The following is a 12,683-nucleotide window of genomic DNA, read 5'->3' as shown; positions in this document are numbered from 1 at the left end:
GGTTGAGAGCAAAGGGGAAGAATTTGAGAAGACCAAAGAAATGAAACCGGTAAGCACATCAGGGTTTCTGGAAGAACCCAGTCCTGAGCACACATCTCAGGAAAAGACACCAGAAAAGGTCCCTTCACCTGGTTTGCCTGAGAAGACAGATGACCATGATATGCCCCAACTACAAGAAACAGAACCTCAGGCCATGTGTAGCCCACTGATGGCTAACCCTCATGGGGATATTTTGGTCCATGATGTAAAATCACCTGCCAAGGATTTTCCAGTATCAGCAGATGTGCCTTTGAAAGGAACTTGTGCCACTTGGCCCTCACCTGACGAAGCTGACAACTCCAAATCGAAGGATCCAAGTGAAGTTCTTGGTGGAAACTTCTTTCACATTTCTGACCAACCAGTCAAGAAATTAGACTCCTTCAAACTGAATGTATCCTCAGACAAACATGGGGGTCATCCAGAGGGTGAAGAAAAAATGGATCTGAAACACCCAGAGGAAAGCACTGCACATACATCAAGACCTGGTGACCAAAGCAAAGAGACCAGAAGCAGTCAAGACAGGACAGAGGTGCTGGGTAAAGGTTTCAAGCTTGGGAAAAACCCCTTCACTACACTTTTTGGTTCTGAAGACAAAGGCAGTGCTCCCAAGAAGGAAACAAGCCAAAGGAAACCCACTAAGCCCCAGTCAGCCCTTGTCACTTTGTTTGGTTACTCCTCAGAGAAGAAGCAGAGTCGACAAGAAAATCCTGCTAGATCCTCAGAACAAACAAACACTGAAGACAAGCAGGAAAAGCCCCAGGGCCTCATCGGCTCCTCCAGCCAAGCAAAACAAAAGGCCTCCAAAAATGATCAGCTGCCACAGCCAGGGAAGACAGAGGTCATCCCCAGAGATATGCAGGAGAGTTCTGGAGGCTGCTTAGATACCATTGAGGGCAAGGAGACAAATATCTTCTTGTTCACTCCTGGTACAAACATTTCATGTGATGATAAACATGAGAGAACTGAACTTGACATTCGTGACCAACCAGCTTTAGACAGGCAGGTTCAGCAGCAACAGGACAGCTGTTGGCCCTCTCTTGTGCCAGCACAGGAAAATCAGAAGGAAGATGCGGTAGATTTTGAAGGTGGAACAATCCCTTTCCATCTTTCTCCAGCGCTTATGCCAGCAGCTGATAACAGCAAAAAAATCATCAGGGAAGGGAGTCGTTGTGATGCTTGTCTACTGGAAAGTCCGAACTTACTGAGTTTGGATATCCAGAACACAGTGATAGAGGATGGGATTTTTTCTTCATCAAACAATTTAAGAAAATTATCCAAGGAAGCTGAGCTTCAGTTAGACAACATGGATCTTCTGGAGGACAGTAACATTTTCCTATCTGTAGAAAACAAAGGACAAGATTTTCCCAGCATAGCGAGTAAAATCCCAAATTTAGACTTGCAAATTTCACAGACAGGAACTTCACCTTGCTTTGATCCAAATCCTTCAGAATTGTGCCAGGAAATCCTGGCAAATGCTCCATTAGAACCGTGGGACACCTCCAGCTTCCCGTTTCTAGTTGGACAAGATGAGATTGTTACTGGAGACTCAGAAGGGATTCAGGGCTGTGCACTGCTGCAGCACTTTGATCCATGGTACCAGGCTCCAAAGGCTGCAGAAGATACATTTGGATGGGGTTTTAGTGCTGAAGGCTCAACAAACAAACCCCTTTCCATGCAGGAAGGCAGTTTTCCTCCACCGTACATGGTCACCAGCCATGCTTCTGAAAACCCTAATCAGAGTCTCTTTGATCCCTTTCATGTTGATTCAGACCAAATTGGCCAGGATGCTCCTGCAAAAATGGACGGGAGCAGAAAAATGTCAGAAGCTGAAGAAGCTCATGAAAGTCTTTCCTCTGCAGACCCTAATGTGTTCGGTGATGACCCTTTAAACCAGGAGTTCTTTATATAGTTAAAAGAAAAAGAAAAAGAAAAAGAAAAAGAAAAAGAAAAAGAAAAAGAAAAAGAAAAAGAAAAAGAAAAAGAAAAAGAAAAAGAAAAAGAAAAAGAAAAAGAAAAAGAAAAAGAAAAAAAATGAGAAATAAAACAAGTTTCTGAAGTTAGCTGATATGGGACAAAATCTGATTCATGAAATCAGCTTAGAAATCCCCACTCCTCTGGCACTAGGTGAATTCAGTTGTGCATAGGCTGATTTATTAGCGGCTTAAGGAGCTAAATTTAAGATCTCTGTCTTGATCATAGTGGATCGGCACTCAGGTCCCAAAAAAAAGAGCACCACAAAAGCTGGCTTCACCACGAGGAACCTCCAAGGAGAGGTTAACCTCTCCAGTGAGACCAGCACCCCATTCCCTGCACTTAGAGGGGGAATCCATAACCCCAAGTGCAAAAGCAAAATGCAACGAGCAAAGGCAGAGCTGAGAGGGGCAGGATAGAGATTCAGCTCCAAAATTGGTTTAGGTGTCCATGACAGTAATATTTCAACATACATCAGATGTCTAAGCCCACTCAGAGTTAAAGGAGAGTCAGTAAGTACTCACAATGCAGGCCAAGGAGTGATTCAGCCCATTATAAGCAACTGCATTCAGAAAGCTAACAGCTCTCTGAACTCTACTGAGCTTATTGATAGATCTCAGCTAATTACAATACAACCTTAGATACCTATTTCTCATAAAGACAACAATATTTAGACATCTAGAGCTGATTATGTGGCTTGTCTATGCTTAACGATAGGTATCTCACTCCCCTCATTATATTTTTCCTTATTTAGACTGCAAAATTGCTTCACATGGGAGGTTACCATCGTTATCCTCTTTTTATAACAATAAGCAAATAAAAGTGAAATGACCTTGCCAAGGTCACCTGGTCAGAAGGGCAGAGCAAGAAAAGAAATGTGGGTCTCTTGAAGTCCTGCCGTCCCCTTGTGGTTTCATGGTGACCCTCCCTGGCTGCCTTTTGCTGCCATAACACAGGTGTTACAGAAGTTAACAATTACACGGATGATAGGCAAGTTCACCTGGAACATGAGAGACAAAACAAGAACACACATAAAGGTTCATGGAGCACATCGCTTCAACTGTGTTAATCAGCTGTCTGTTATAAAAAGGATTAAAATGTTAAAACAATTAATAAATATACAGATCATCCCTGCCACATCAGTGCCAAAATGTACACTGGCTCTGTCAGATCTCCTGGAGGAATAAAACTGCTTGATGACTGCATCCGCTGCAAAGCAGCTTGTTGGTGCTCTCTCAATGTGTGTCCAAGGAAAAGAGGGGTGGCCCATAAAGCTACGTGACCCATTAAGTGCTAAACTGGTCTTGTCTTGGGGTGGGACAAGTGCCTTGGGACAAAGGTGCTGCCATCTCACAGCCCTGCCTGAAACCTGGTCAAGCTGTATTTAGATATGGAGAAATGAGACCTGAAGGCTTGAAGGGATTAAACGCCTATCACTGAAACAATTAGGCAGGGGGGGTGCCTGTCTATCTGGGCCAAAGTGACATCCCAGACCAAACTATCACTAGTACATATCCAAAAACCCAGCCCCTCCTTACCAGCACCACGAGGGAGAGGGGAAATGCAGAAGCACCGTGGCTGGCTGCTGCAAACCTCTTCTGGCTGCAATTCATCCCAGCATATTGATGTCCAAATGGGCTTCCAGCCAGTCACTGCTGACATCCAGAGCTATGTAAGAGAAAAGCAAAGCCCACAGATCAGTGCATTGATCCCCTGCTGTCCGGAGCAGCCTTCCTCCACAGGCAGTGGTTCCTCTCTCCAAACTCCCTCTCTCCTTGACATCTGAACATGGATGTGCATGTTTTCCAGCTGTACATCCCAGGTCCTCCTTCAGACCTGTTGACTTCAGTTGGTTTCCATGTTCTCTGCCAAGAGCATTAATCCACCTGGGAAAAACTGTGGGACAGAGAAATAAGAACAGTAACTCTTGCTGTGGGACTCCCAGAAGCAAAGCTCAACAGAGTTTTTGCCCCGGAGAGATCTCCACTATGTGGGACTGACCCACTCAGCCCCACGTCTCATTGTGAGGTGAAGACAGTCCTGAAAACAATCTCTATGAAAAGCGTCATCATAGAGTGACAGAGTTTACAACAGGGTGCTGAAGCTTTCCCAGGGCACCAGAAGAGCCTGGCTGGTGACATTAGGAAGGACAGCCTCAAGGAGTCACATCTGAGTTAGCTCCTGAGACTGCAGGCATGTCTGAGGCACCCACAAGGAATTTTTGTGGTCAAAACATGACCATTTTACCACAGGAGATGCTGATGGCTGAGGAGTGGGAAAAATACCATGTAAGCTCAGCTGGTTATGCACTGGTGAGAAAGGTACCTGTTCAGCAGGATGGGGTTGAAATGCTTCTGCATGGCAGATCTCCCAGGCAAAGTCACCCCACAACAAGAATTTGGAGTAAAAGGAAACCTCTGGAAGTTATTTAGCCAACCTCCCGCCCACAGTAAGTCTCTGAACAGCAGCAAGTCCTGTCATCCACGGATGTGGGTCCAAAGCTCAGTGGCATGTTTGGCCATGTGGTGTGTGTATGCACAAGCTAATTACTCCTCTCTCCCCTTGCTCCCACTAGCTTAGGGGGTGATGTTTTAAGGTCACGTCTTCTACTGTCTCTCACTTCTGTAAGTACACCAGTGCTGTACCTACTCAACAGAGACCTGGACTTGTCTGATCCTTCTGTTGCTTCACTGGTGGCGCAGATGCACTCCCTGAGCTGGGGGATGATGAACGAAGGGTTTAAGAGGAGACATTAGGGAGCAAGTCAGTGTCCAGTGACCTGTCCTTATCGCTTTGGTGAAAGCAGCCAGGAGACCTTTGACAAATCCCACACCGCATTTCAAACGCTGAGGGCAATCGGGGTTTCCAGTTTCCAGAAATAAAGATACAAACCACTCAGAGAGGCTGCCCAGGAAATAGCTCAGACATGCAGCAGAAATCAGGTCAATCTCCTTTTCAAGTGACATCAGAACCTCATGCAAAACCAGGCCAATGTCTTTTCTTATCCCCAAATCCTGTGTGCTCTGTATGTGTGTGTGACAAGTCTGGTATGTTTTTCTTAAGGGTACTCTCCCAGTCAAATCCATTTTAGGATTCTCTCCAAGACATTGTAGTTTAGATTCAGTTTTATGGCTGACCAGGGTTTCAGCCTGGGGCAAATGAAAATCGATAGCTTGGGACACAGCTGTCAGGATCATGTCTACCTGAGGACCAACCATATTTCCCTGTCAAAAGCAGAAGTCACCAGGGTGGGCTATCCAGCCATTAAGCCATTAATGAGAGCAGCACGTGTGAATGAGAAGCTGCAAGCCCCCTGTCTGCCCTGGCATAAGGAGCAAGAGCAACCTTTCTTGTCTGAAAGGGGATGTGCATGGGGGAGAGGAGGGAGCACAGCCAGAAGACGTGGCCCCAAAGAATAAAACAAACCATGTCAGACAGCACAGTGGGTCCACCTGAAAATTGTGCAGCAAGTATTTACAAGATGAGAAGTGCATCTTGTGCTTCTTCTATGCCACATCAGTCCTAGGCATTCAGCTCAGATCAAGCCATCGTGTCCCCCTGGGGAAGTCGGCCCTGCAAATCCAGACATTTGATTTGGGGTGATTCAGCATGGGAAGTAGCAGGGCAAGGATGGGCTGGGCTCCAAGGAAAGGCATGGCAGAGGAGCAATGGCTCTTAGCACAGCAGGGGCAAAGCAGGAACATCCCAAACCCACCCACGCTCTGCTTGGCCTCCTGCTTCCCTTTCAGCTGCATGGGATCAGCCCCACAACCCACGCTGAAGCCTGCTTGTGGATTCACACCTCACATTTTGGAAAAAAATCACTCTGCAGCACAGATGCCTTCAGGAGGTTTGGGGAAATATTGGGACAAGACAAGCTGTCCCCACTCTGTCCCCCAGAGTGACAGTGCTCTGGCACCTTTGTTCTGGCCGCAGGAACAGGGAGGGAATGGCTGGTGACAAAGTGCGTCCCACAGGACTCCAATATATCATCTTAATGGGGGAACATGCTGATTCAGGTGCTCATGAAAAGTACTCATTTTATCACATCTGATTAGGTGTTTAGTGTTCAAAGAGTTTAAACATTAATATTTTGCTATTTAAGCAACGTGCTCTAGCACAGCCTGGACATAGACGTACTCAGCATGGCCGAGTTTGGAGATTTTATAAGTGCTCTGGGGGAGTTTGGGCTATATCAGAAATGGCTAGTACTGTTGCTCTCCCTCCCACTGCTTCTTAACCCTTTCCAAATGATTGGCCAAGTGTTCATAGTTGTGGACGTGCCTCATTACTGCAACACCAGCTGGATCTGTGCCATCGGCCCCAACCTGACCGAGGAGGAGCAGCTGAACCTCACTCTGCCCCGCGACGCGGACGGAGCGTACGAGCAGTGCTCCATGTACTCGCCCGTGGACTGGGACCTCGACTCCATCGTGGCATACGGCCTGAACGCCACGGAGGAGTGCAGCAGTGGCTGGGTGTACCCCACAGCACAGCAGCCGTCCCTGCTCACCGAGGTCTGTAAATGCTCTGGGGACGTGGAGGGGAAGGGATGGACGGGAGCCTCCTGTCCTGCACTTTGCAGAAGGCCAAGGCAGCAGCGGTGCAGCTGGGCTGAGATTTTACACCAGGCCTTTCCTGGGGAACACTCGGCTCCATCCCCCAGACTCAGCTGAGACCCTTGCAAGGTCGTGTGCAGGCAAACCGTGATGTTTGTGCCCAGGGGAGTGCAGGCAGAGGCGGTGTGGGGGTGATTCCAGCATGTGCTTTGCCCACCAGACAGCCCCTTGCCAGCACCCAAGTAACTCATGGTACCTGGCCTGAGAGGACCTTTTTGGTCTCCCTGCCACAGTTTCCCCTCTTCTGCTGCCTGGTTCTCCTCATAGAAAAAAGGGGAGAAAAAATGATGCAAAGGGCTCAAGGGTTGAGATAAGGATGGGGAGATCCTTCAACAGTTATCATGATGGGCAAAACAGACTCCGAGTACGGAAATAGTAAGATTTATTACCTATTACTAACAAGCTAGAGAAGTGAGAAAAGGAAAGAAACGAAAAGCACCTTTCAGAACTGCTCCCACACGGCTCCGTCCCATGGGGTCCATCCCCCAGGAGCAAACTGCTCCAGCACGGGTCCCCCACAGGCAGCAGCTCCTCCCAGACCTCCTGCTCCTGTGTGGGCTCCTCTCCACGGGCTGCAGCGTGGAGATCTGCTCCGTGTGGGACCCATGGGCTGCAGGGGGACAGCCTGCTCCACCAGGGGCCTCTCCACAGGCTGCAGGGGAACTTGTGCTGCGTGCCTGGAGCACCTCCTGCCCTCCTGCTGCACTCACCTTGGGGCTGCAGGGCTGCTTCTCACTGTTCTCTCTACCAGCTGCTGTTGTGCACTAGTTGTTTTTGGTGTTTGTTTCCTTTCTTAAATCTGCTCTGACAGAGGCACAAACAACATTGCTTTTTGACTTGGCTCTGGCCAGCTGCAGGGCCCTTATCTAACATGGGGCAGCTTCTGAATTCTTCTCACAGAAGCCACTCCTATGGCCCCCCACTACCCAAACCTTGCCACATAAACCCACTATACCCTGCCCTCCTCCTGCCTCCAGCCTGTCCCACCCTGCCCGGCCTTTGCAGCTAGGGCATTCAGGTGCTGGGACCCCTCTCCAAGGCCCCACTTCACCCAACACTTCCTGACCAGGAGGCTCCCTTGGGCTGCCTGGCCTTGATGCACTCCTGCAGGTCCTGGTGCTTGGGGCATCACTGAGTGCCCAGGGGTCTGTCACCTCCAACTTGTGCAGCTCACACACACGACAGAGACTTGTGTCCTCGGGAGAGGGATCTCTGCTCCCAGGGGCTAGGCTGAGAGCCCGGGCCTCCACCTCCTGTCCCCACCTGGGGCCAGACATGCTGCCTGTCCTGAGAAAGCAGCTGCTCAGCTGGGACCTGGCAGCAGCAAAAGCAGCTGTGTTTCCCTCCTCCAGTTCGACCTCGTGTGTGACAGGAAGGACCTGAATGACATCTCGCAGTCTGTCTACATGCTGGGAATGTTCCTGGGAGCCATGATCTTTGGGCCACTAAGTGACAGGTGAGGAGACACAGACACCTACCTAGAGTTATTGCCTGGCACCCTCAAGCAACACAGCTGAGGCTTCAGGATGCCCGTGCTCTGATCACAAAATACCCCTTTCAAAGAACTTGGTCCCCTTTCCTCAACGAGAGAAGTGATAGGAGAGGGAGGCAGATACAACTTCAGGGGTCTTTCAGAAGTCTCATGTCCAGCCTCTGTTCTTTTCTCAGCTACCCAAGGTTGTCTCCAGGGATCCTAGAAACCTACATCTGGGCACAGAGTTGGACCCAACCTTCCGCTGTGTTAACCAGATCATGTGTGACTCTTTCCAGTGGCTCTGCTCATCTCATAGTGACTCTGGCCAGAGTCCTTAGCTTCTGTGAGCCCAGAGGGGACATGGAATGGAGAAGGGCACAGTAGGTACACAGGGCATTTCACAGGTGAACTGGCATTACAGTCTGTTTAAGTCTGTTCCTCATTTCTGTCAGCAGAGGTAGCATGGGAGTCCTTCAAGGGCATGTTACTTTACCCTTTGCTGCTATCACATCTGTTCAGAAGTGGTGATGCTGCTTTTGCTGTCTTTTCCTCCCTGGGTCAAGGAGCTCTATTCACACAGGAGTCAAACCTCTGGTGTGAATGGTTCCCAAATCATTGTGTATCCCTCTGGATTCCCATGGGGTCTCTCCAGATACCAAGAGTAACTTCCTTCTTCTTCCATAGGACCGGCCGCCGGCCAGTTTTTCTGATCTCCATCTTCATCCAGAGCTTGTTTGGTTTAGGAATTGCCTTTGTGCCCCATTTCTATGTATATATGGCCTTCAGATGTGTCGTGGCAACTGCTGTGTCAGGAATTCTGATTACTGCCTTGGCCTTAGGTGAGTAGGATGACCTTGCCCTGAGGCAGACCAATGTGGCCTCTCAAGATGCAATACAAATGTCACCCTCTCTCAGGGTGACAGCTCAGGGAAGACAACGAAGATAAAATGAGAGGATGATAAATGTAGGGAGAGTAGGAGAATGGGGGGCTCCCCTCGCAGGATTGGACAGCCAGTCCAGAAGATGCTGTCAGGCCCACAAAGGTATATGAAGAACTGTCAACTGTGTCTCTGTTGTGTGAGACCATTTCAAACATATCTCTGACAATGGAGGTCTGACTGCCAGTCTCTTCTCCTCAACTCCTGGAGGAGAGGTTCCAGGAGAAACACACTGCTTGAATAAGGGGAAATCATTCACGTTAATGACCCTCAAAATCAATCCTTCTTTTCAGCTACAGAATGGGTTGGGGTCTCCTATCGACCACGTGCAGTGCTTATTACTCACTGCTGTTTCGCTGTTGGACAAATGATTTTGGCTGGCTTGAGCTATGGGATTCGTAACTGGAGGTTGCTGGAAATTGCAGGATCTGCTCCTATATTTGCCCTTTTCTTCTTCATCTGGTAAGTGACACTGGGCAGTACGCTCCTTGCAGGCATGACAGATGCCAGAGGGGTTTCTGCAGAGATCAGCACATCTCCGTGGGTCACTGGGCCTTGGAGAGCAACAGCTGCTTTGGTTCAGGTCCTCAGATGTGGCCTAAACGTAGCCCTGGGAAGCCTGACCTGAGGTGGTATTTAGACCCCCTGGCACACATTGTGGCCATTACTTGCTGGGCCTGGTTGCAGGGAGATGGGCTCTGAGCAAAGTCAGCAGGTCACAGCTGACTTCCATCTCCTTGGCAGGGTGCTACCAGAGTCAGCTCGGTGGCTGGTGACAAAAGGCAAAATAGAAGAAGCTAAGAAGGTCCTTCAGAAGGCAGCATCCATCAACAAGCGCACCATCCCCCTGGGACTCCTTGAGCAGGTACCAAAAACAGTGTTGGGAGATGTTCATCCTCAGAGACCTGCCTCTGAGCGTGGCTTAGTAGCACTCCTTGGAGCTGGACTCATCTTTCCATGAACGCTGGGATCATTTAGGGATGGGCTTTTCTTCTTTGAAGGCTACACAAGTGTTGAAGATGATCATGAGGTCCCTGCTCTGTGGTATTCCATGCCTAAAGGCCCAAAGGGAGGGAGTTACAACCCCTCCCATCCCAAGGACCCTGCACTGACAAAGTGTTCATCCCAAGGAACCTCTCAGTCTCCAAACTATTGCACGGGGCAGCTACACCATAGGCAGGGGAGCCGAGCCCCATTGGGCTGCTGTCCCTCCCGCAGCAGCTTTGGGTCACAAGCCTGTCCCACTGAGCTTATCCTTTGTCTTCAGCTGGAAAAACAGCTAGCCATGAGTTTCCTTTGTCTGCTCTGACTCTCTGGCTTTCTGAATTTTGAAGCTGAAGTGTGAGACACAGACCAAGTCTGGACGTTTTCTGGATCTCTTTCGGAAGAAGCACATCCGGAAGGTGACTTTAATCATGTCGTGTGCCTGGTAAGACATTGCCTGGTTCCCTCTTTCCTAGCTTCTGGGTGAAGAAAAGAAGGTCTTGAACATTATTCATAATTGTAAATTCACCTCATGTGTTTTGGTGATGATACTGATGGTTATTGCTCTTTCTGGCTATTCTACATGAAATGCAGTTTGTGGGAAAGACTTAGTCCCAGCTTTGGCAGTCCTGTGGTACTGGTTGGGTTTTATGTCCCCTTGGAAATCCCAGGAGATTCTGAAAATTTTGTCAGTGAAGGTCAATATTGTATTTTCTCACGGCTAACAGATATGGTTGTTGCCATTCTGCTCTGTTTTCAGGTTTGTTAATAGCCTTGTTTACTATGGTCTGAGTCTGAATGTGACTAATTTTGGTCTGGACATCTACCTGACACAGCTTGCATTTGGAGCAGTGGAAATCCCAGGCCGTGCTGGTTGTATCTTCCTGCTGCAGTGGTTTGGGAGGAGGAAATCCCAGGCTGGCACCCTGCTGCTGAGTGGCCTGGTGTGTCTGATCATCACTGGCATCCCTGAAGGTGAACAACCTCTTCTTGTCTTGAGAGATCAGCTTCTGGGGCAGGGAGCTGACAGCCCAAGCACTTCCCTTGCTAGTGAAGGTCCCATCCTCCCAGTCCCACATGTCTGTCAGGGATTGAGCTGAACCTGGTGCCATGGACGCAAGAGGCTTGGTCATGTACCCACAGACCATTTTGATCAGCAAAATCAGTGTCCTGAGGCTGGCATCCAGACCAGAGTTGCTCCTAAGTCTGTGTTCAAGCACTGTTCAGTTTCAGTGGCTCCCTTCAGGCAATGTGGTTGTCACCACAAGTCCCCAGTCATCATCCCTGAGAGGTGATATCAGGCCACCCATCTCACAGCTGCTGTCTCTTCTCTTCCCCCCTCAGACCAGCCCGTGGTGATCACTGTCCTGGCCACCATCGGCAAGTTCGCCGCCTCAGCCTCCTTCTCCTCCTCCTACGTCTACTCCGCAGAGCTCTTCCCCACCGTCATCAGGTGAGGTTTCTCCAGGCTTAATGGCTTCCCTCCCACAGGGCTAGCCTCCTCACAGGAGCACAGGCTGTGGCACCCCACCGTAGCTGGCGGTGGTGGCAATGGCGGGACAAGAGCCTGGCTGGGCCCACAGGCGCGCTCAGTCCCTGGGCAGGGGCAAGAAGAAGTGGCACAACATGGCCACCATGGCTGCCCCTTACCCCTTGGCCTGTCCCCTCAGCGAGGCAGCACTTACATGGCGGAAGAAGGCAGCACGGGTGCATGCAGCTCTCCTGTGTGGCCATCCCCACCCCATGGCAAGCCCTCATTGGGGCAGAACACAGGGACATGGCACTCCACCACGGTGGTGGTAATGCCGGTGACAGGGCAGGGTGGAGGCATCATGACATGGCTGCCGGGTCTGCCCCTTGTGCTCCCCCTGTGGTGTCGCGCTGCTTCTCTGGGGGACCAAGCCCGACCCGCACCTGCCAGTGCCCCTCGCTCCTGCAGGCAAAGCGGCGTGGGGCTGTGCTCGATGGCGGCGCGGGTGGCGGGGATCATCGCCCCACTGATCCGCCTCCTGGAGCAGTACCACCGGGCCGTCCCCATGGCCATCTTCGGCAGTGCCCCCGTGCTGGGGGGGCTGCTCTGCTTCCTGCTGCCCGAGACCCGCGGCGCTGAGCTGGTGGATGACACGAGGGGTGGCCGTCCCATGGCAGAGGTGAGCCCCCACACTGCCTCCTCTTGCTCATGAGGGACAGGGGGACCACAGAAGGGCCCAAGGGAATTGCATTCTCTGGGTGTGGTGGTTTCTTTGGGGGCTTATATTGATGGGAGGGTAGGGAGTTGGGTGTCCCATTGCAGTGGAAGGGGAGGGGAAAGGGTGGTGGTAAACTGCCCCATAACACAGCCCAAAGTGGTATCTCAGTCCCAGGGCAGTCACTGCTGCCCTCCTGTCCATGAAATGAAAGGACTGCAGGAGCGGAGGGTGCTTGCCCTGGATCCCCCAGCCCTCCCCAGGGAAGGGCTGATGCCTCGTAGCTGTGCTCTCCAGCTTTCAGCAGCGCGTAGCTCCCATCTCCCCGTTTCCCCACAGGGCAAGGTGGAATTGCAGCCCAGTACTTTTGTTAGGAGAAGGATGTTCGTGGGTGCTCAGAGAGTAGGTGATGTGTGGGAAGCCAGGTTGTTGAAGGCTGCTTGTCTTTTGGCTAATTGGAGAAGGCTGCCAT

The 12,683-nt window shown here is 50.5% G+C and overlaps 1 protein-coding gene across 1 annotated transcript; it reads left to right on the top strand.

Annotated features, from left to right (window-relative positions):
* The first annotated feature begins 4,297 nt into the window (after nucleotides 1-4,297).
* LOC118161237 (solute carrier family 22 member 13-like) lies at nucleotides 4,298-12,676 on the top strand. The gene is made up of 9 exons (XM_035316364.1): nucleotides 4,298-6,527; nucleotides 7,982-8,085; nucleotides 8,788-8,942; nucleotides 9,335-9,503; nucleotides 9,786-9,906; nucleotides 10,376-10,470; nucleotides 10,786-11,000; nucleotides 11,370-11,478; nucleotides 11,965-12,676. The coding sequence occupies exons 1-9, from the start codon at nucleotides 6,156-6,158 to the stop codon at nucleotides 12,206-12,208; spliced, it is 1,584 nt and encodes a 527-aa protein (XP_035172255.1). The 5' UTR covers nucleotides 4,298-6,155; the 3' UTR covers nucleotides 12,209-12,676.
* The last annotated feature ends 7 nt before the right edge of the window (nucleotides 12,677-12,683 follow it).

This window comes from Oxyura jamaicensis, chromosome 2 (assembly GCF_011077185.1).
Source record: "Oxyura jamaicensis isolate SHBP4307 breed ruddy duck chromosome 2, BPBGC_Ojam_1.0, whole genome shotgun sequence".
Lineage (NCBI taxonomy): Eukaryota > Metazoa > Chordata > Aves > Anseriformes > Anatidae > Oxyura > Oxyura jamaicensis.
Note: the sequence above shows the minus strand (reverse complement) of the source record. Positions and strands in the feature narration are given on the sequence as shown.

Bases quoted from the DNA above. Each gene is read 5' to 3' on its own strand.
- LOC118161237 (XM_035316364.1), top strand. From the start codon at position 6,156: ATGGCCGAGTTTGGAGATTTTATAAGTGCTCTGGGGGAGTTTGGGCTA. The intron at 9,504-9,785 runs GTAAGTGACACT...TCTCCTTGGCAG, and splicing joins GCCCTTTTCTTCTTCATCTG to GGTGCTACCAGAGTCAGCTC. The intron at 11,479-11,964 runs GTGAGGTTTCTC...TCGCTCCTGCAG, and splicing joins CTCTTCCCCACCGTCATCAG to GCAAAGCGGCGTGGGGCTGT.